Consider the following 23,627-nt stretch of genomic DNA (forward strand, 5'->3'; position numbering starts at 1 on the left):
AAGACACTTGACTGCTAACCAGGAGGCTGGCGGTTCAAACCCACCAGCCACTCCTCAGAAGGAAGGTTGGGCAATCCTACTTCCGTAGTGATAACTGCCTTGGAAACCCAAGGAGGGGTCGCTGTGAGTCGGGGGCCGACTCGAGGCCGACTCGACGGCAAATAACAACAACAGCAACAGTTGCTGTCGATAAAGCAGTCCTGCATTTTCAAAGGCACATCTCACGTTTGGCTTGCTTCACTTTATGCACTATTAGGGTTGTTGGGTTTTTTTTTCTCCCCAGTCTTATGTCACTTTAGTGTCCAGCATCATGATAGAAGGCAAAAATGAAGATTATGATAGGATTCAAAAGAAGACACTGGAAGTGAAGCATTGCCATACTTACAATCTGTGTCATCACTAACAGTATAACCGGAGGATGCATGATTTCAGAAAAAAAAAAAAAAAAATCCTTCTAAAGAAATATTTTGACCTTATTTTCTTTTGTGGTTAAAGAATTGTATGAAACATCTTAATTCTGTCATATTTTAAAGTATTCTTGTTGTGTGATTAAATATTCCAATCACTTGGTTGCTCTGGGGACTATAAATTATTTCTCCTTCTGGAATTGTCCTTCCTCTGACAATTTCTTCTGAGTGTGTGCTAATATCCTGAAATGGGCTGAATGCCTGTCTTAGCTTTGCCTCTGGATAGAATGATGTCAAAAACGAAATTCTATTCTCTGTAAAATAAGTGTTATTTTATTCAACTAATGAACGCTGTTAATCCACTGGGAGAAGTCACTATAATTATGATGAGTTAAATCTTTTACCAGGCTCAAGATTGCATACTATTGGCCCAAATGTTTTAACACTTCATTCTCGGACCCTTTACTTGCAGGAATTTTTGTCACCTTTGCACTGAAATATTGTGGCTGCTGCTTCTCAATTCAGCCTTAATTTCCTTCGTTTCCTGTAGCTTGTAGCTGGGGTTGGCCGGTCCTCAGAGGCCTTCAGTTTTGACATCTCTTTCCTTCCTTTGCTTCGATGAGAGCTATGCGGGGATGATAATGATGACTTCAAGAAAGAAGGAATTTCTTAGAGTTAGCAGGAATTTTGGAGGGAGCTGGGGCCAGCCTTGTCTGTAAGACAGATTAACTGACCTTCTCCCTACCCTTTTGCCCAGGGCTATTTTCCGTTCCAAAATTATCTTAAAGCCAGCCAAGACCTGTCTAAGGGGGTGTGGATGGGAGCACTAGGCACACAGCACTTCCAATTAGCGCTCTAATTTTAACTTGGCTTCTAGCCAGTGGTCTTCACCTCACTATAGATTCCAAGCCACCAAAGGGAACAGTCAAGTGCCATTACCTTGGTCTTATCTTGGCCTGCCCAAGAGGTTTTGGTCAATTAAGTCTGAGGGTCATTTTCAGGCAAGACAGAATCCAGATATGGAATAGAGGTTTTGAACCAAGCCTGCAGTGTTATCCCGACTGGAAAAGGCTTATCAAAATAGTTCTGAGTTATCAAAGAAGCACAAAGTGCCTGGAAATGACGTCCCCAGCCCTAGGAAATGGCCCAGCTGTGCTTTTTTTGGCTTTCTCTCATCTGCTCAACAGGAAAGAGATTAATCAATGGAAAAAAATGCTCCCTTTCTGTTAATTAACACATGGGTTTTAGATAGTGTGGGAAATAGCAATGCCTAATGCAATGCTTTCACATCACAACTTTATTACGGGGATTGCAAAGAACTTTTTAGAAAGTGGTTTTCACTTAAGCCACAAATTCACAATGATTGAGGTGTTTTATTTTGTTCATAGCACAGCTGAAACAGTAGAGGTAGAGAGTTCCAGAGTTCCCTTAGGTCTTCAAGCAATTGTGTGGAATAATCCAGGGAAGAGGTCTGGTGACCCTGTGGAACTTACTACCAGGCAACACCTTTTTTTTCTCCCCATCAACAGGGAAGCAATTCACAATTCAGTGTTTCCTCATAAAATAAATTGGCCACACTTCTCCAAAGAGATAAAGAATATCTAAGACAAGAGTACCATAAGGGGGCTTGCCAGTGTTTCATTATCTCTCCATGCTGCTTTGTGAACTTTGGTTGAAGGATAACTTAACATCTACCACAATGCACACATCGGGATGCATTTTCACTCAGCGAGTCCACCCGTGTAACCATCTCCTTGCCTCTTTTGTTCAAGGTGGTGAGGCTCCGGAAACTGGCTCAGCAGATCGCCAACTGCAAGCAGTGCATTGAGAGGTCAGCATCACTCATCTCCCAGGCAGAACATTCTCTGAAGGAGAACGACCATGCCCGCTTCCTGCAGACTGCGAAGAATATTACCGAGAGGTGAGTGCAGGGGCTGCCGGGAGTCCTTAGCTACTGGGCTCTTGTATGTGGTGTGTGATTTTGCCCTCGCCTGGCTTTTGTTCTCACTTGGAGGGAGGGCTGAGGACCAGAGAGAATAGAGGCTTGGCATTGTTTGGTTCCAGCGAGAGATGCTTGACTTTGACATGTCAAAGCTCTTTCAGTAACAGCCTGGAGTTCAAGGCCTTTGAAACAAGAGTCCACCAGCTTGAAAGAATCAAATCAGCCTGCTTTTAGTGGGGGAGGGGCGGGAGAAAGCTTGTGATGGCACAAAACCAGCATTTATTGGGACTCTCAGACCTGATCTTATCGTGTGCTTGATAACAAAGAATCAGAATGAAAGCAAATAATATAAAAGGGCATCTTCCCTTCCATCCTAGGAGTCATTTATTTTTTAAAAAAAAATAAAACCCACACAGATGTAGTTCTCTGCTAACCTATTATTATCTGCTTGAGAAGCTTCGCTTCTTCCGAAAAGGTCAAGGCCGACTCATGCGGGAGAGAAAAGACTAGAACTGTCAACCTCAAAGCTCCTTCTTTTAAAACACCCTCTGTTCTTTCAGGGACGTAAAAATGATGTTATCCGAGTGGTCAGCTCATCAGTGAAATTGGCAGGGATGAGTATTCCTTCAGCACATGATGTGATTGGCATGAAAATTAGGCTCCATCATTGACACCAGTGCCTATAGCAATTCCCGGGAATCCAAAGAGAAACAGTAGGCTGGGCCGGTTACACCCCTTGCTATGTCAATGACATTGCTCTCCAGTGCCAGTGACCTTATCCTTGCAATCATTTTGATTTTCAGAATCAGCTGTGCTTGCCCCAAAGCAATAATAAGTCGTATCACTAAAAGAAAGAAACTTGGTGGTGCAGTGGTTAAAGTGCTCAGCTGTGAACCAAAAGATCGGTGGTTCCAACCCACCAGCCACTCTGTGGGAGAACAATGTGGCAGTCTGCTTCCATAAAGATCACATCCTTAGAAACCCTATGGCACAGTTCTACTCTGTCCTATAGTCGCTATGAGTCAGAATCAACTCTCCAGCAGTGGATTTGATTTGGTTTTGATTATCACAAGAAGACCCCAGAGAGCTATTGCATTCTAGTCCTCCTGACTTCCCGTTCCAAGTGTTGAACTGTCTTTGCTGCTTTCATTTGGTCCTTGTCCAATTTCCCTAAATTCATCCTAAAGTTAAAAACTGCAAGCAGCACACTTTTATTTCAGTGTACCCCAGGCACTCAAATAGGCAGTTCTGATACTTACATCATGGTCCAGCTATACACTGTGCTGATCAAGTGGCTATTGTGAGCTGCATTGCTCAGTCATCCCTAAAACGTCGATCAAGTATTTGTTGTTGTTAGTTACCATCGAGTTGACCCCCGACTCCTGGTGACCCTGTAGACAACAGGGCAAAAGGCTGCCTGGTCCTGCGACATCCCCATGACAAGTTGTAGATGTGTGATCCATAGCGTTTTCATTGGCTGATTTTTTAAAGTAGATCGCCAGTCATTTCTTCCTAATCCATCTTAGTCTGAAAGCACCACCGGAACATGGCTTAGCATCATAGCAATGCCAGCCTCCACTAACAGACGGTGGTAGCTGTGTATGAGGTGCGTTGGCCAGGAACTGAACTTGGATCTCATGTATGGAAGGTGAAAACTCTACCTCTGAACACCAGTGCCCCCTCCCATAAATGTTCATTCTATCTGTATTTTCATGTTTTAATATGTCAGTCAGCCGTTCCTGGTCTGTCTTCCTTCCAATCCTAGTCTCTGTCTACCTGCCTCTGTTCTTCAGCCTGTCACTTAACATTCTTCTCTAGGATAGAACTTTCTAGTTCTCCATCTCCAATCACATCCGTTTTGGGCTGTGGCTCCTAGACCCTTCCCAACCATCTTTATCTTTTACTCAGCTGGGAACAGTGCAGCACCAACTTTTAATCCTATAGGCATTCTAAAAGTGAGATATAAGGTGCAAGTTTTCTACATTGCTAACTCACTGGACATGGGTATGTTATTCCGAAATCTGAATCAAAACTGCAAAAATGTCTTCAATTCAAAAATATCCAAAGAACCCAAAGAAGAAGGAGCATCAGGACTGTCATGGTAGGAGCTGCTAATGCTCTGGAATCGCCTGTTAGACTCTGCTCTGAGTGTGGAGTAATCATTGGGGCTGCCCCGTAGCATGGCCAAGGCGAATTTTGCTCAGCTACTTTCAGGGGACAGGACTCTGGCCACGTGTTTGCACCACAACAGCCCCAACACATAGCAAACTGCCTGGCTACATGAATGAGTCTATAAAACAGGGCCAACTCTCCTAATATGGTTGTTTAGGGATAAAATGAAATAACATAGTAAAAATATTAGCACAGCTCCTGGCACATGGAGAAATACAATAAATATGAATTCCTTCCCTTCCCATTTCACTAAGATAACTTACAAATGAAACATCTAACATAACAACATTCTCAAACCACACCAACATGTAGGTCTTTGGTGGGATTGTATATGCACCATTATGAAGTTATGCTAAAACAAAACAAAATAAACTAGTCACTAAGTCCAATCATAGGAATGTTGGTCTACTGTTTATGAGAAATCTAAAAGTAAAATCGTGTTGAGCAGCAAATTCTGTAGCCAGAAAATTCCTTCTGAATTAATCCTCTTTTTCAGAATATCCCTGAGGTTCTTAAGAGTCCCTCGATGGTTAAAGTTGATCCTGCTCATAGTGACCGCATGTGTGTCACAGTACAACTGTGTCCTGTAGGGATGTCAGTGGATGGTATCTCAGAAGTAGATTGCCAGGAATTTCTTCCAAGGCGTCTCTGGGTAGATTCAAAGTGCCAGTCTTTCAACTATCATCCATGCATGTTAAACTTTTGCACCACCCAGGGACTCCATCTCAGAGGTTAGAGACATCACATTAGAAATAGAAACTAAAAGCTGTGGTTGTGATTAGTGGTCCAGAGAGTAATTTGCACCCCACCCTCTTACTATCAAGATGGAAACCGATGTCCTTATGTGCCGCAGTATGTTAAGAAGTGCTGAACACACATACCCACAAGCGCACACACATGCACATGCACAGACACACAGACATGACTATAAAGCAGGAAATTGAGAAAGTACCATAGCATTAAGAGCCCAGTGGATTTTGGCAACTTATCAAAAAGTCCAGAAGTTGGGCCACAAGGATTTGGGAAACAAAAACATGGCCACAAATGTTGAAGCTGGCTGATTTTCCCTTGCCTGTCACTGCAATGGAGAATTTGAAATGGTAGCCAAAGATATGTATCTTTGCTGCCATCACAAAACATACAGGTGTTAAAAGTCCAAATAATCGCCAAAGATTCTGGCTGTCAGTCTTTGCTTCCCAGTCTCAGGGGCTCTTCAGATTCCCACAATCAAGATGGCAGGCATTTTTAATAGTGCCCCTTGACTGAAGCATTAATTTAATTTAATTTAATTTGGAGGGACCACAGAACCAGATATGGGGCAGTTTTACTCTGTCGCATAGGGTCACTGTGGGTCAAAATTGACTTGGTGGTGCCTAACAATAACAGCAACATAGAACCGGGAGAAACTTGGGAACAAAATCTATGTTGGGGTGAGTCTTCTGCCTCTGTGCAGGGGAAGATTGGAAGCCAGATGCTCTGTGGTCAGAGCCACCAAAATCCATAGATTGACGGCAACCCCGTGCACAATGGAATGAAACACGGCCTGGTCCTGGGCCATCCTCACAGTCTTTGCTATGTTTGAGTTCATTGTTGCAGCCACTGTGTCAGTCCATCTCATTGAGAGCTTCCTCTTTTTCATTTACCCTCTACATAATATCCTTCTCCAGGGGCTGGTCCCTCCTGATAATATGTCCAAAGTACATGAGAAGAAGTCTCACGATCCTGGCTTCTAAGGAGCATTCTGGGTGTACTTGCTCCGGGACCGATTTGTTCCTTTTTCTGGCAATCTACAGTACATTCACTGTCCTTTGCCAACACCTTCATTCAAATGCATCGACTCTTCTCCAGTCTTCTTTATTCATTGCCCAGCTTTTGCATGCTTATGAGGTGATTGAAAATACCTTGGCTTGAGATGCACCTTAATCTTCAAAATGGCATCTTTGTTTTTTAACATTTGAAGAGGTCTTTTGCAGCAGATTTGCCCAATGCAATACTTCATTTGATTTCTTGACTGCAGCTTCCATCCATGGACATTGATTGTGGAGCCAAGTAAAATGAAATCTTTGACACCTTCAGTCTTTTCTCTGTTTATCATGATGCTGCTTATTGGGCCAGTTGTGAGAATTTCTGTTTTCTTTTTGTTGAGGTGTAATCCATACTGAAGGCCGTAGTCTTTGATCTTCATCAGTAAGTGCTTCAAGTCATCTTCAAGTCATCTTTCAGCAAGCAAGGTTGTGTCATCTGCATATCACAGGTTGTTAGTGAATCTTCCTCCAATCCTGATGCCATGTTCTTCTTCATATAGTCCAGCTCCTCAGATTATTTGCTCAATGTTCTGGTTCCCTAGTGCTGCTCTGACAAGAATATACCACAAATGGGATGGCCTTAACAAACAGGAGTTTATTCTCTTACAGTTTGGAGGCTGTAAGTCCGAGTTCAAAGTGCCAGGCTCTAAGGGCTGGGTGAAAGCCCCTCAACCTTGGGGGTCCAGCTCTGCCTCCTGCTCCCAGCCGACTGGACCTAGAGGTGTTTCTTCACTCAGCTGCTGGCTGCTGAGGCTGCCAAGCCCAAGATTGACAAGTAAAAAGGCATGGTCCTGATGTTACCAAACCACATAGCAGGCCATTCATTCAAGTCCATTGAAAGCCCCGAGGTCGCCAGAGCATAGCAGGCTGCTGAACAATGGCACGGCTATATGCAGGGTCCAAGTGTGCCGTATGTTCAAGACAGTTCCTCAAAGCTTCTGCTTATATACAGGAAGCAGACCACATTCCCTAAGGCAGCTACTCAGCTGCTCACAGTAGATTCCACCGTGGAGTTGATTACCAGTCTCATCATGAGGAATACTACATCCAGCTGCCCAGCCATTCAACCAGGCATGGCCAAGTTGACACACAAACATAACCACCACACTCAACATACAGATTGAATAAGTATGGTGAAAGGACACAATCCTGACATACATGTTTCCGGATTCTAAACTGCGCAGTATCCCATTGTCCTGTTTGAATGACAGCGTCCTGGTCTATGTACAGGTTTCATGTGAGCACAATCAAGTCCTCTGGAATTCCCATTCTTCACAATGTTACCCATATTTTGGTAAGATCCACAATCGAATGCCTTTGCATAGTCAATAAAATGCAGGTAAACATCCTTCTGGTATTCTCTGTATTCAGCCAAGATCCATCTGACGTCAGCAATGATATTCCTCGTTTCATGTCCTCTTCTGAATTTGGCTGCAGTTTCTGGCAGTTCCTATCTGTAGTAATAGTAGTTAGCCCAATTCCCTTGGGTGCAGTATTGAGCCAAGAAAATCACACAACTCTGCTGTTCACTGTGAAGTTAAATTCTTCTCCTTCACCCAAACACTTGAAGGATTTCTTTCCAGGGTTTATGCCTCTTCAACTCTTCATCAATAGTTCCCAATATAACGCCAATGATAACACTATTGATTAGCCTCACTCCTTCCTTCTCTCCCTCCTACCAACACTTGTAGAATATTGAACATGTGCTAGAAATGCCACAAGTATAATAATTTGATTTCTAAAGATTTAGAGCATTTCACAGGTACAATTTTTAATTTAATGGAATTTATTTTTTACAGCAGTTTTATAGAAAAATTGTGCAGAAAGTAGAAATTTTCTATATAACCCTTCCCCCCCACAGTGTACACAGTTTCCCCTGTTATTACATCTTGCATTCCTATGGTACATTTATTAAAATTGAGGCACCAATGTTGATACATTGTTATTAACTGAAGTATGGATTACGCCTCAACATAAAGAAAACAAAAATCCTCACAACTGGACCAATAAGCAGCATCATGATAAACGGAGAAAAGATTGAAGTTGTCAAGGATTTCATTTCACTTGGATCCACAATCAATGCCCATGGATGCGCAGTCGAGAAATCAAATGGTTTGATATGGGTGAAGGGAAAAGCAATATAACAAAAGCATGTGACTACACAATATCGCAGAGGTGCCCAAGAGGTATAGACAATAAAGATAAATACTATTGCATACACAGCACTGGGTTATCAGTAACAGCAAACAATAATCTACAAGTGGATACACAGGTAGACAGGCAAGAAGATCAGGTGTGGATAGACAAATGGGAATATACCCATGACCATACATAGGTTTAGCAGATGACATTCCTACATATGTATTTGTATGTGCTATAAAAATGTCCACAATGCAATTTAAACCTAACAGGAGGCAAAGTTAGAATGACTAAAAAAGAAAAGAAAAAGAAATCAAATGACATATTGCATTAGGCAAATCTGCTACAAAAGGCCTCTGTGTTTAAAAAGCAAAGATGTCACCTTGAGGACTAAGGTTCATCTGCCTCAAGCCAAGGTATTTTCAGTCGCCTCAATATGCATATGATGAAAACTGGACAATGAATAAAAAGACTGAAGAAGAATTGATGCACTGAAGTTGCATCAGTTGATGAACATTGAATGTGGTGGAGAACATTGAATGTACCGTGGACTGCTGGAAGAATAAACAAATCTGTCTTAGAACAAGTACAGCCGGAATGCTCCTTAGAAGTGGGGAGGTGAGACTTTGCCTCTCGTACTTTGGATTTATTATCAGGAAGGACCAATCCCTGGAGAAGGACATCATACTTGGTAAAGTAGATGGTCAGTGAAGAAGAGGAAGACCTTCAATGAGCTGGATTGACACAGTAACTGCGACACTCCATCAAGCATTGTGAGGCTGGCACAGGACCGAACAGTGTTTCGTTCTGTTGTACATGGGGTCGCTGTGAGTCAGAGCCTACTCAACAGCACCTAACAACCACAACCAAATCCATAGTTTACATGAGGGTTCACTCTTTGTCATCCTGTGGGTTTTGACAAATGCATAATGTCTTATGTCCAGCATGACAGCATCATACAGAATAGTTTCACTGCCCTAAAGATGCCCTGGGCTCCACCTCTTCATCCCTTCCTCCTCCCCCTGACCCTCTAGCCACCACTGGTAAACTTCTCACTGTCTCTCTCACTCACTGCCATCCAGTTGATTCCTACTCATAGCAACCCCCATTGGGTTTCCAAGGTTGGCAAATCTCTACAGAAGCAGAATGCCTCATCTGTTTTCTGTGGAGCAGCTAGTGAGTTCAAACCACCGACCTTTTGGTCAACAACCAAATGCCTTAACCACTGCACCACCAGAGCTCACTGTCTCTATAGTTTTGCCTTTTTCAGAATGCCCTATAGTTGTATTCATACTGTATGTAGTCTTTTCCGACTGGCTTCTTTCACTGAGTAATATACATTTAAGACTCCTCCACATCTTTTTGTAGCTTGATAGCTCATTTCCTTTTTATTGCTGAATAATATTCCACTGTATAGATATACCACAGTTTGTTTATCCTGTCACCTATCAAAGGACATCTTGGTTATCTCCAATTTTTAGCATTGCTGTATAAAGCTGCTATAAACCTTCATGTGCAATTTTCACAGGTGTAATTTTATAGCAAAGACATATTACCTTTGTAGAGTCCAATGCTTTGAAGAGCCTTTAAGAGACACAAGAAAAGCTACGACCCTTGGAAAAACTAGGTTGAACTTTTTCTAGATTAAATGGAAGAGCACAAACCTGGCATTCTCCTCCAGGCTGCTTCAGCCAGGTTTGTGACTTTATATGAAAGTCAATGCTCTTATGTAGAAAATGAGTAAGAGTCTAGATTTAGAGCTAGATTATTCCAGCCATTTCTTTGCTCTAAAGTTGCCAGTGCCTTACATAGTACTCTGCACATAAAACCAAGCAGTCCTTGTGGAGCCCTTCCCGACTCAATGGCCTCATTGGGCTTTCAACGGCTGATTTTTCAGAGTATCACCAAGCCGCTCTTCCCAGGTGCCTCTGGGTGGACTGAAGCCTCCAGCCTTCCAGTTAGCAACCATGCGCATAACCTTCCCACCGCCCAGGGACTCCACCCTGCACACAGTAGCTCCTTTGTAAGTGCTGTGTACCGAGTTTAACAAAAGGTCAAAAATAGGATTACAAATTCAACATGGTTTGGTGTGCTCACAAGTGGTGTGCTTCATGCCACAATTCACTTGGTTTTAAGCAAGTCAGTCACCTCTTCAGTCAGTCCAAATCTTCTGCAATAACTGAACTGAACCATATCAACTTGAGAGATGTAGAAAGAGATTGATTCATACCAATGCTTTGCTTTCTGGCTGGCAAGGGAGAACTCTAACCAGAAAACCTAAATGACCAGGAGAAACGGTGCGTCCACTGGGGAAATTTGTGAGAATGCTTATGAATATTTTCCATGGCATCTGCTGGGAATATGGTGCAAGAAAATGAATACAAGGATGACAAAAAAGTGCCAGCTCCAACTTCTTTTTTAAAGGTTTATTTCAGAGAGAGGCTAGGAGTTGATTAAACTAATCCAATATCTGGAAACATTTTTTTATTTTTAATCTTTACTTTGCCTGTTGAGCAGTTTGAAATGTTGGGGATTCTTGACTTTGAAGTGGAGCAGGGCCTGGATCTGAACGGAACAAACAGTTTTCCAGACAGATGTGTGAAGAAATGCTGGAGCAACATGCTTCTCCCAGTTACATGTGACTGGGCCGGCTGTGAAATACACAGAAACTTGAAATATGAATATTCACTAGCCTCCAGGGGAATTTGTTTTCACCAGTAAAACGGGAGGGAGCAAAACCATTCTGTTTTCCCAGTTTCTGGGTTTTTTTTTGTTGTTGTTGTTGTTTAATATATATAAGTTGCATTCATTTGTTTTGTCTGCATATGTTGTACCCTGCCAAGATTCTGCTTAACTCTCCTGTGTGAAAGCAGCACTACTTTGTAAATTTTATTTTTATTATCGTGGTAAAGTATATATAAAAAGCATTTGCCATTTCAACCATTTTCACGTGTGCAAGTCAGTGACATTAATTCCATTCACCATGTTGTGCCACTATCACCATCAACCATTTCCAGATTTCTCATCAGCCTTCACAGAAATGCAGTGCCCCTTCGGCGTTTCCTCTCCCTTTCCCTTCCCAGCCCCTACTAAGCACCAGTGAGCTTTGTTTGGCCTCTATACGCTTGCGGATTCTAGATATTTCATATAACTGGGATCATACGGTAATTGGCCTTTTGTGTCTGACTTGTTTCACTCAGCATAATGTTTTCAAGGATCAGCCATGTGGTAGCACGCATCAGGGCTTCATGTCTCTTTATAGCCGAGTAGTAATCCATTGTATGGATGGAGCACACGTTGCTTACCCATCCATCTGTCGGTGGACACTTGGGCTGTTTCCACCTTTTTGGCTGCTGTGAATAGTGCTGCTATGAACATTGGTGTACGAATTTCTTCTTGAGTCCCTGCTTTCATATCTCTGAGGTATATACCTAGGAGTGGAATTGCTGGGTCAGTTGTTTCGTTTTTTTTTTTTTTCTTTCATTTGTTATTTATTTTCCTTGTGTTTCTTTCATTCTTAAGCAATAATGATGAAAGCCATCTTGACATTTCTAAAAAAGTGGTTTTTTTGTGTGTTTGTAATTACAGAGTCTCCATGGCAACTGCTTCCTCCCAAGTTCTAATTCCTGAAATCAACCTCAATGACACATTTGATACATTTGCCTTAGATTTTTCCCGAGAGAAGAAATTGCTAGAATGTCTGGATTACCTTACAGGTATTACCTTTTATGTTCTCTTAATATTACAAACATTCATGATATAAACACTTTGCTAAGGGATGAATTTCCTAAAAGTCAGAAGTACGGGCTTTTGACTTAGAAACAGATTCAAATATTGTCATGAACAATTGCTATCCTTTTTTTTTCTTTTTAACCAAAACAACACAACCCAAGACTACATTGCGGACAGGAGTGAAACAAGAATCTTGATCATTAAAATCATTCTCAGCATCATTTCCCTCAACTATCAGTGTGTGGTGTCACAAATAATAGCTCCATTGGCCATCAGGGTAGTGTGGGTATTTTTTAGTTCCTGTCTGCAAAACAACTGTATCAGTTACGTATTTCAGAGCAACAGAACAACCAATATGTTGTTGTTATTGTTAGCTGTGGTCAGGTTGACTCGACTCATAGTGACCTCACGCACACCACAGCAGAGCGCTGCCCGTTCCTTCCTGACCATTGGTCTGCTCAAGCCCATTGTGGGGGCCACTGTGTATTTTGAGTGCCTTCGTGCCTCGGAGGATCGCTATAGCCATGGTATTCGGTGTTGATCCACTATATCAGCATTATATCAGACAATATTCTTCTGTGATCCACAGGGTTTTCTTTGCCAGCTTTTCAGAAGGTCACTCCGCCTTTCTTTGTAGTCTGTCTTAGTCTGGAAGCTTCTTGGAAACCTGTCCACCATTGGTGACCCTGCTGGTATTTGAAATACCAGTGGCATAGCTTCCAGCATCATAGGAACACAGAAAGCACCACAGTATGACAAACTAATAAATGGGTAATGGACACACACACAGATATATATGGAGCGAGAAAGAGACTGATAGACTGATTGATTCCAAGGAATTGGCTTACACAATTATGGAGAGTTGGAAATATATAGCACAGGCCAGCAGGCTGGGAATTCTCATAGAATGTCTGTGTTACAGTCTTGAGGCAGGATTCCTTCCCTGGGAGACCTCCGATTTTGTTATTAAGGCCTTTAACTGATTGGATGAGGCCCACCCACATTATCAAGGGAAATCACCTTTGCTTAAAGTCAACTGTTTGTGAATATTCATCACATCTACAAAATACCTTCACAACAACATCAAGACTAGTGTTCAACCAAACGACTGGGCCCTGTAGCCCAGTTGGCAGTTAACTTCGATTGAGCGTCTTCCCTTCTCCAGCCCTTTGTGCTTATGACCTCATTTAATCTTCACAACACCAACTGGAGCTGGGTACGATGATGGTCATTTTGCCAAGGAAGGAGGTTTTCCGACTTGCTTGAGGTCAGATAGCTGAGGAGTGGGAAAACTGGTGTTTGGGATAAGGTCTGCACAGACTTGAAAGCCCTCTACTTTTTCTAGTGAAAGGCAGAACTCCATCTTAAATCCATGACAAATGTAGCAGAAATCCCATGGAAAATCTGGGTAGCATGTTTCAACTCTGTGCTGTTTGATAGGCATTTTTTGGTCAAGCTTAAAAAACAAAACCAACAACCAAAAGGAAAACCTCATGCTATGCCTATTCCTAATCATACTTCTAAACTTGTCTTTGCCCACAACCTCTAAAGTGAGGTCTGATGAGAACATTCAGTGATCGAATGCAGACAACTTAGATGACATTTTTGGGGTTAGCCTAAAGCTACAGCTGCTTGTGACTTCAGGATGACACAATGTACACACTGAAGTGAGATGTGCCCTGAGCTTCAGACTTGCAGCCTGCAAGAAAACCACATCCCTGACTTAGCACATCAGCATCTCCGCTCTGATTCTGGGTATGCATATTTCTCAGAGTGTGGTTGGGAAAGATGGAGCGAGAGAGAGGGGACAGTGTGTGATGTTTGTGTTTACAGTCTTTGGGTTCGGGGAAAGCACGCACTTCTGTGTTCAAGGAGCATGTACCCAAAAGAGCAGAGTTTTCTCTTCACAAAGACCTACATTTCTGCATTTACAGGGAAGTCAAGTTGTCCCACAAACTTCTTTTTTATTTTATATAATTCTCTCGTTCAAACCGTACCACTCCTATTAAGGAGGAAAGAAAGAGACTCAAAAAGCATTTACAGAAAGGAGCTGAATTTGGTTTCAAATATTTATGAATATAATGTCTTCCTTTTTAAGCTTTTAACACTGAAATTTATCCCAATCAACACTATCTCTCAGAACTTTCTAGATGACGGATATGTTTTATACTCCGCTGGCCAGTATGGTGGAGGCCACTAGGACTACTGAGAACTTGAAAGGTGGCTAGTGAATGTTTACTTTAATCTCACTTTAATTAACTTTCATTGAGATTTAAATAGGCCTGTGTGTTCAGGGCTACTGTATTGGACAGTGCAGGTCTAGACTTTCTCAGGCTGAGCTGTTTTCCACTATGGCATACTCTTAAATCCCCTTTCTTCTTATATCATTTGGGAACGAGTTTGATCACAGGTATCAGTAAACCAGACAAGTAGTGACCAAATCCATCAAGGAAGGTTTGTATCATAGGACCAGTAGAACAGAGGCAGATGTCCAGGGCTAGGCAGTGGTTCAGTGATGACCTCAGACCCCTGTCTCTTTTTCTGCTTTGCCATCTTAATTGTGCTATCTTTTTGTCACATAATCACAATGCGGCTATTCCACCTCTAAGCAGCATGCTCAAGTTCTAAACAAAAAGAAAAAGGTAAAAAGCTCTGTCCTTTATCAGGAAAATAAAAAGCTTGACTTGATGGCCCACCTAGCAAACCTCCACTTATGTCTCATGGGCCAGAACCATGTCACTAGGTCACAGCCAAATGCAGAGGAGACTGGGAAATTAAGTATTTGGCTGAAGAGATGGCCATTTTATACAAAGTAAGAGTTCCATTGACAAGAATGTATCCACTCAATTTCCCAAGAATTTTTAATAGTACTTCAACAATGAATGGCCATTCTAAGCTCTACATGAATGCAAAAGTGCTGATTAAAGGGGAAAATGTGAGATTTGTTTGCATTAAATGTAATGTGTACACCATATATCATCCTGATGGCCGTTTATCCCAAACCAAAGTCCATATGAGGTACCTGTTACTATGCCTTCTTAGCCGTCGACCCCAAAGAGAAATTTGGTCCATTTCTAGACATAACATGGATTGTGGCCATAACATACGATGCTTGACTGATATTGCCAAGTCCAAATAGTTTATCAGACATTTGTAAGCAGGAAGTGAAGTGTTTGTAGAGTATTAGCCGACCGTTCCTCACATTCTGTTGGAGATAGAGGCAAGAAAATAACAGCTCTGGTCCCCATTCTGTGGATATTGAAATTGGCAGCAGGCTGCTGCTGCCATTTCCAGTAAATTGTATATTGACTTTTCAGGACAAAACCCAATGGGTTTATAATCAAAACAGGGTGATTACGTTTAATGCCTGGCTGCGAAAACAAGATTTTTTTTCCCCCTGTCATGCCTCTAAGTGGGATGTCAAGTTAATAACCCAGAGAGGTGACATTTTCTCCCTGATTGTGGCTACTGCCATGTATCTCACAGTTATTTGGCTATTTCGAATCATATTTAATCAAATATTGCAGTGTAGAAAGAGCAAGCTCTTTCTTCAGTGGTCGGTGGAAATGTGATTCAGTGAACTATTTAAATTATGAGAGGACAAGGATTTCTTCACTGATCTGTGCAGGTTGAGCCCACACCCACAGGGACCACACAGACAATAATGAGCACAATTTATAATACACTTGGGCCACCCCCATAGAAAGCACTTCTTGGTGTGGTGGAGCTGGTTCATGCACATACAAGTGACATCATAGCATGCTCAATCTTACATGTGGATACTTCAGGAGACAGATGTATAAATACATATTCCAGAAGGAATGATTTAAGGATATGTGTTTGGGGGGGAGTTGCCATCAAGTCAACTCCAACTGTTGACGACCCCATGTGTGTCGGGGCAGAACTGTGCTCCAGAAGGTTTTCAGTGGCTGATTTTTCTGAGGTAGGTCACCAGGCCTTTCTCCTTCAAGGCACCTCTGAGTGGACTTGAACCACCAACCTTTTGGTTGGCAGCTGAGTGCCACCCAAGGACTCCCAGGGTTATGAAGAACCCTTTTGTTTTAATTGAGACCTTACCACAGTTCCTGCCCCATTATAGGGTCTTATTAATATCCATGGAATTCAATCACTAATAGACAAACCTGGTTTAATACACCAGGCCTAATAGTTATTTAGGAGCTCTGGTAGGTAGTGCCTTGGGTTTGGCAGTGAATTTGGTTTTTTTTTTTTTTAGACTTCAAGCTGGAGCTGATCTTATCTACAATTAACCCCCTGACTTTTCTTTGTTTAGGAGCTCTGGTAGCATAGTGCCTAAGGCACTTGACTGCTAATCAGAGGGCTGGTGGTTCGAACCCACCAGCCACTCCCGGAAGGAAGGTTGGACAATCTACTTCCGTAGTGATACTGCCTCAGAAACCCAAGGAGGGGTTGCTATGAGTCGGATCCGACTTGACGGATCCGACTTGACGGCACATAACAACAATAGTTATCTGCATCCTATGATAGTTATCCTGCCTGTATCTTCAGGTGGCAAAGTGAAGAATATTGAAATAATCAGAGTTTAAAAGTTACTATTTTCATAAACTTGGCTCTGTCTTTGGATTTGTTTTGGATTCATCAATCCTGATCATAGTTTAGAACAGGGGAGACCTCTGTAGTTGTGAGGGCAAAGCTTGGTACTAGTCTGTAGAATGCAAATATGTTTCTCCTTTGTAATTAGGTATGGGGTACAGAAGAGTGGAACTAAAGGCCCTAGATCAGGAGGTGGAAAACCTTTTCTGTAAAGGGCCAGATGGAAAATATTTTAGGCTTCGTAGGCCAATCAGTTGCAAGTATTTAACTCTGCTGTTGCACAAAAGCAGCCACAGACAATAATATAAAGAAATTGGCATGACTGTGTTCCAATAAAGCTTTATTTACAGAAATAGACAGTGGGCCAGATTTGGCCCAGAGACCATAGTTTGCTAATCCCTGCTCTAAAATATTGTTTCCAGTGGAAAGCACTCATTACCTAGTCTTTTACTTGCCCATAAACTCTTCTCATAAAACAGGGCACTGAAATCAATCCAGTAGAAGTCATTTGAAAATAATTATTTTGGTAGGATTTAGACTTTTCTCTGTTCCAGAATGTGTTAAAGAAATAAAACAGCAGACTTTTCCAGGAATAAAGTTACCACATATCAAGGAATCATGTTTTCCTTGGGGAGGAAAATGTACTTCTTAGATATAATTGATTCTTAATGACATTCTGCTTAATTTGAAATATCATCTTAAGTTGAGAACTGAGAAGAAACCAAGGCTGCATTAACAAGTTTTTCTTATAAGGCATCAGACAGGCATATGGGGTGAACATTTCTAATGAAGGAAAAATTTCAAACACAAATTTGACTTATTTGTTATGAGATAACAAAACATCAATATTTTTCCAGTTGGGTCCCTCAATATAAAAATATCTGGCATCTGTAGATCAGGGGTTGGCCAACTTTGGCTCACAGGCCAAACCGGCCCTCTGCCTGTTTTTGTAAATAAAGTTTTATGAGAACCCAGCCATGCCCATTCACATATGTATCGTCTACAGTTGCTTTCATGCGACAGCAGCAGAGTTGAATAGTTGCAGCAGAGACCATATGCTACAAAATCTAAAATGCTTGCCCTCCAACCCTTGATTGAAAAAGTTTCTTGACTCCCAATATAGATGAAACTGTGGTATGTTTACCATTTGTTTCACATGTTTTTCTCTTTTTGTTCTTTTTCTTGGGAGGGGATATGCCTAAGTGTTCAATTGCTGGGTCAGAGGGTAGGCATATGCTCAGATTTAGTAGCTACTGTCAAACTGTGTCCCATAGCGGTTGTACCAGATTCCTCTTCCATAAGTAATGTATGAGCATTCCTTCCAGTTGCTTCATATCCTCTAGTGTCAGTCTTTATCTTTAAAAAAAAAATGTTTACTGTGATTTGCATGAAAGTTTACAGAGCAAATTCATTTTCCATACAGCAGTTCATACACATTTTGTTTCATGACATTGACTGCAATTCCCCACAGTGTAACAGCTCTCTTCCCACTTCCTCCCCATAGTTACTTCTTCCCTGTGTCCTTCCCTCCCATGCACTCCTGCCCCCCTGAACTATCTCCCTGTGCAAACACTGCCCTTCTGTTCTCCCACAATTGATTGCTCCAAAGAGTGTATCTACCTGATGTAAATGTTCACCCCATATGCTTGTCTGTTGTTTGGCTGGAAGCCACAGGAGTGAGTTCAGTTCCAGACCTGAAGGGCAGCTAGGGGCCGTAGTCTCAAGGATCTCACCAGGCTCTATCAGACCAGCAAACCTGTTTTTTTTTTTTTTCCTTTAATGATTTTGAGTTTTGGTCCACATTGTTCTCTCACTCTATCCAGGATCTCCTGCACTGATCCCCCTCCAAGTAGTTGACAGAGGTAGCCAAGCACCATCTAGTTCTTACGATCTCATGGTCATATGGGATCACATGGTCTACTAGTCCCTTGGACTAATTTTTACATGTTTTTCCATCATACATATGGAACCTCAACTTCTGGTAAACAAAGTTGAGTCCATACTGGCTGACCTGTTAAAAGACAAAGCAATAATCAGCTGACCAAATGTTGTTTTGATTGGGATCACCATCTCTCAAACAGTAGTCCTGATGGCCATGGTTAGAAAGCCTGCTCTGGTTATCCATCATCTTGAACTAATGAGCATTCTTGACCCCACAGCTCCCAACCCTCCCACAATTCGAGAAGAGCTCTGCACAGCTTCGTATGACACCATCACTGTCCACTGGAATTCAGATGATGAGTTCAGCGTGGTCTCCTACGAGCTCCAGTATACCATCTTCACTGGACAAGCCAATGTTGTTAGTGAGTATCGCATGACCACTGTTTCTCTATTTGGTGGCAGTCTTCAGCAAGACTGCATTCCTGAATTTAAAGATCAAGGGGAAATAACAAAGGAAAGAGGATGCGATATTTATTGGTTTCATTGTCTTTCAGTTTTACTATACTAGTAAAAATAGCTGGCCAAACATCTATGAAAACTAATGACCTCTGCTAAACGACATGGATGAATCTCACAAGCATATTGTTATGGGAAAGAAGCAGGAAACTAAAGATTACCTGCATTATCTGTCCATTTATAAAATGTTCAAAAACATAATGATAAAAATAAATTACTTTGTTGTGGGATGCATGCATTGGTGTTAAAACTGTTTTTAAATGTAAGGAAGTGCTTACCTCCAGGATGGGAGGGAAGTGGTGCCATTGGGAAGAAATACATGGCAGCTCCTGGGGGGCGGTTAATGGCAGTTTCTGGGTGGGAGTGACATGCTTTAGATACCATACACTTAGATTTATGATGTTCTGTGGGTGTATTATTTCACAATAATAATAATAAAAAGATTTAGTAAAATAAATAACCAGGAACACCAGATACTGGAAGTGCTAGTCATTGACCCTTCGTAAACCAAGACCAACTGCCATTGCATAGATTCCAACTCATACTGACCCTTATAGGATAGAGGAGAACTGCCCCATAGGGTTTTCAAGGCTGTAAATCTTAATGAAATCAGCTTGCCACATCTTTCTCCTGTGGAGTGGCTGGTGGGTTCAACCTTCCAGTTAGCAGCCAAGTGCTTTAACTACTGTGCCACCAGGGATGCTAATTGGCCCCTCAAAACTCACTGCCATCAAGTCGAACCCGACTCATAGAGACCCTCCTTGGGTTTCCGAGGTGATATCACTATGGAGGTAGATTGCCCAACCTTCCTTCCAAGGAGTGGCTGGTGGGTTTGAACCACCAGCCTTCTGGTTAGCAGCCTTAGGTACTATGCTACCAGAGCTCCTACCTGGGAAGAATTCCAGGCCTTGCCTAACACACAGAGGGTTTGCATGAGACTGATTTGATATTTGACATCAGGAACAATTTTATGATTGCAAATAGCAGCAATAACAGGCCAGAGAGATGATAACAGAGAGAAGCACTCCTCCCCACACCATGCAGTTATTTCAATTGAGTTGAACAAATTGCAAGGGACCAAAAGAAATAAGCTTTCAGGGAACCAAGTTGACACTTCTTTAGCAAAGAACAATAGAATATGCCAAAGTAGAAAGCAGCAGTCACTTGCAACAAAGAGATTTTTGAATAAATCCTTATCAACTGCATGTGCTTTCATTATATAAACCTCTTTTTCTTAATTACAACATACTTTCCTGTTGGCACCAGTACCAGTTGCAATTGAGTTAGTCCCAACTCATGGCAACCCCATGTGTGTCAGAGTAGAGCTGTGCTCCATGGGATTTTCAATGGCTGATTTTTTGCAAATAGATCACCAGGCCCTTCTTCTGGGACACCTCTGGGTGTCCTTGAATCCCCAACCTTTCAGTTAGTAGCCAAATGCATTAACCATTTGCACCATGGATTTCCTAATACAAGTAATTCTGAGGTGCACAGTTAAAGTAGATATTTGATTTGGGATTAATTAGTAAAGCAGAAAGATCCCTCCTTCTAAGTGATTAAATTGTAAATGACCCATGCCCACCAATGGCTCCCTCCACCTTCTTTATTTATATCACCTTTTCCAAGTTTCCCATCCCCAGCCCTCTCACTTTTCATCCCCTAATGATCTGCTTTGGAAGCTGTTACGAAAAATTTGGCTTTATCCAAGAATGTGTAATATTGGAGTAAAAAGGGAAGAAGCCATGAAGCATTGAAAACAGCTTTGGTGAGCTGCCTGAGTAGGAAAGGACAAGAAGATCTCAGGAGAAATGAGGGTTAAATTAAGTCTTGAAAAGTGAGTAGGTGTGTGTCATCCTATTAAGGGTATCCCAGACAGCTCAATCGTTAAAAACCAACCTACAGAGGCATAAAATGGCAAGGCATATTGGGGGATGTCATTTAATTAAGTATGATGAGGTCATTGAGTGAGGAAGAAGAAACAGTAAGAGATGAAGATAGAGGAATAGAACCAAGACTCAAACTAATGTTAGTTTGGCTCCAGAGCACACAAGTTCTTAATCACCAGTCACTAATCCTAACTCAAAGGCAACATCTAGATCACGGAATACCCCCCCAAGCCACACAGTGTTTGAAATTTTACCCTGTGCACTTGGGAAGCATGCCTGACTAGATGTGCAGTTAGAAAGCTGGCTCTAGCAGCACTGTGGAGGGTGGAGTTGAACAGAGCAAAACTAGAAGCAGAAACTTCAGCTAGGAAAGTCGTAGAAATTTACATAAACAGAAAATAGTCAGGACCTAGCAAATGGAACTATCAGGGGAGATGTAAGAGAATTATCATTCCAGAAAGGCTGTCACCTGGGAAACACCATCACTGACCTCCAGTGTTTGCAGTGCTTCAGTGAGCAAGTCTGAGAAACACTGGCATGGCAATAATTAGGCATTAAGTTTTTGCTCTCCTTTTAGGATTTTGATTTCTTCTGGTGTCATTTCTCATCCTGGGTTCTGTCTGCTCTGCTATAGTGGGTTGTGTATTAAGTTAGGATCACACTCTTTAGAATGTAATCATGATGATATGCAAATTATGATGAAATACTTTTTTTAAGTATCAGATGAACACAAACGTATACAGTGAAAATTGGATCTTTCTCAGTATCCATCAGCCACCCAAGATAATCTATTAATAGACAAGGATACATACCCACACAAATACATTTTTTAGGGACACAAAGAGTAGTATACCATATGTAGTTCTTCCCCTTGTTTTTTCCGCTAAATATTAAACCTGAGAGATCATTCTGTTTCAGCACATATAAAGAACTGCCTCATTCTTTGTTGAGGCAACTTATTATCCTATTACGAAAATGCACCCTGATTTCTCAAACCCATTTTAACTGATATTTAGCTTGTTTCTAATCTTTTGCTCTTATAAAAAAAATGCCTCAGTGAATATCCTTGCACAGCTCTCCTTTCTCACTTGGGAAATTGTATCTGTCACATAATCCCTTGAGGTGGAATTGCTAGGGCAAAGATTATTTGCTTTTTAAATTTTGGTTGACATTGCCAAATTGCCCTTTGGAGAGGTTAAATATGATTTTAAATATGATTTTCTCGCTGTATGAGCTTATATTTCACTGCTCTTTGATATATACACATATATATATATACCATTTTGGTCATGTTGTAAGAAGGGACCATTCCCTGGAGAAGGATGTCATGCTTGGTAGGGTGGAGGGTCGATGAAAGAGGGGGAGGCCTTCAGGGAGATGGATTGATACAGTGGCTGCGATGATGGGCTCAAGTATAGCATGGATTGTGGGGCTGGCGCGGGATCGGGCAGTGTTTCATTCTGCTGTGCATGGGGTCGCTATGAGTCGGAAACGACTCGACGGCACTTAACAACAACAACAACATATATACCATGAATTTAACATGGAATTAAAGTCCAGTAAGATTTTCAAACTTTGATTGTACTTCACTATAAAACCAAAACAGAAATGACTCTATAATCATTAATGTAATAGTGAATAGTCATCCCTTCATTCAAGCAGTGGTTTTCAACCAGAGGCAATCCTGTCCCCCAGAGCACATTTGGAAATGTCAGAAGACATTTTTATTATCACAGCTGGGCCAAGTGTGCTACTGGCATCTAGTGGGTATTGGCCAGGGATGCTGCTGATCATCCTGCAATGCACAGCCCCCTCCCCAACAGAGTATCAGTAGAAGCCCTGACTTAAAATGAGGTGACCAAATAGCAGCATCATGATTACATTCGAAATAGTGAGAACATAACACATTAATCCACAAAGCACTATACTCTATAGCATCGAAAGAAGAAAGTATCATTGATTTCCTTTTGCCTTAAGGAATTACTCTCTCAGTGTTGTGGAATAAACAGTAGTAGCATACTGAGTGAAGTAAATGAGAAATATCAAACTTGACCACTTGAAGAAGATGGTCAGAAGTCCCGAGGCAATTGGAGGAAAGGAGGACATGAAAGTATGAGAACAAGAATATGGAGGCATGATTTGTTGCAGAGAATGATCTGGGTTCAATAAACATTGTGCCAGATTCAAAAACACTTAGAGAAAGTTCTCTGAAAACACACAGAGGACTAAAAGAGGCAATATCTGTTGATGACTGAATAGTGTAACTACAAAAAGAAAACATTTGGAGTCATTTTGTATCTAAACAATGGTTCTTGGCTCATGTGAGAAATGTTATATTTCTCTGAGATCATTTTTGCTTGATCCAGAAAGGATGACATTAGTTTTCTTTGTAACAAATTTATCAAAAACAACTGGCTGAAAACAACACTCATTTATTATCTCACAGTTTCCAGGTCAGGAGTCTGGACACGGCTTAGCTGGAATCTCTGATCAGGGTCTCACAAGTTGAAATCAAGGTGTTGGCTGAGCCACACGTTGTTGTTGTTGTTGCCGTCAAGTCGTTTCCGACTCATAG

General features: G+C 41.6%; 1 protein-coding gene across 1 annotated transcript in view; it reads left to right on the plus strand.

The window, feature by feature from the left end:
- Positions 1 to 23,627, plus strand: part of MID1 (midline 1) — a 171,567-nt gene that overhangs the window by 111,554 nt on the left and 36,386 nt on the right. Inside the window, exons 4-6 of the mRNA XM_007951635.2 lie at positions 2,180 to 2,328; positions 12,054 to 12,181; positions 18,929 to 19,072. Of these exons, the coding sequence (XP_007949826.1) occupies positions 2,180 to 2,328; positions 12,054 to 12,181; positions 18,929 to 19,072 (421 nt within the window). The remainder of the gene's footprint in view (positions 1 to 2,179; positions 2,329 to 12,053; positions 12,182 to 18,928; positions 19,073 to 23,627) is intronic.

This window comes from Orycteropus afer, unplaced genomic scaffold (assembly GCF_000298275.1).
Source record: "Orycteropus afer afer isolate SDZICR_OR568_19922 unplaced genomic scaffold, OryAfe1.0 scaffold00304, whole genome shotgun sequence".
NCBI lineage: Eukaryota > Metazoa > Chordata > Mammalia > Tubulidentata > Orycteropodidae > Orycteropus > Orycteropus afer.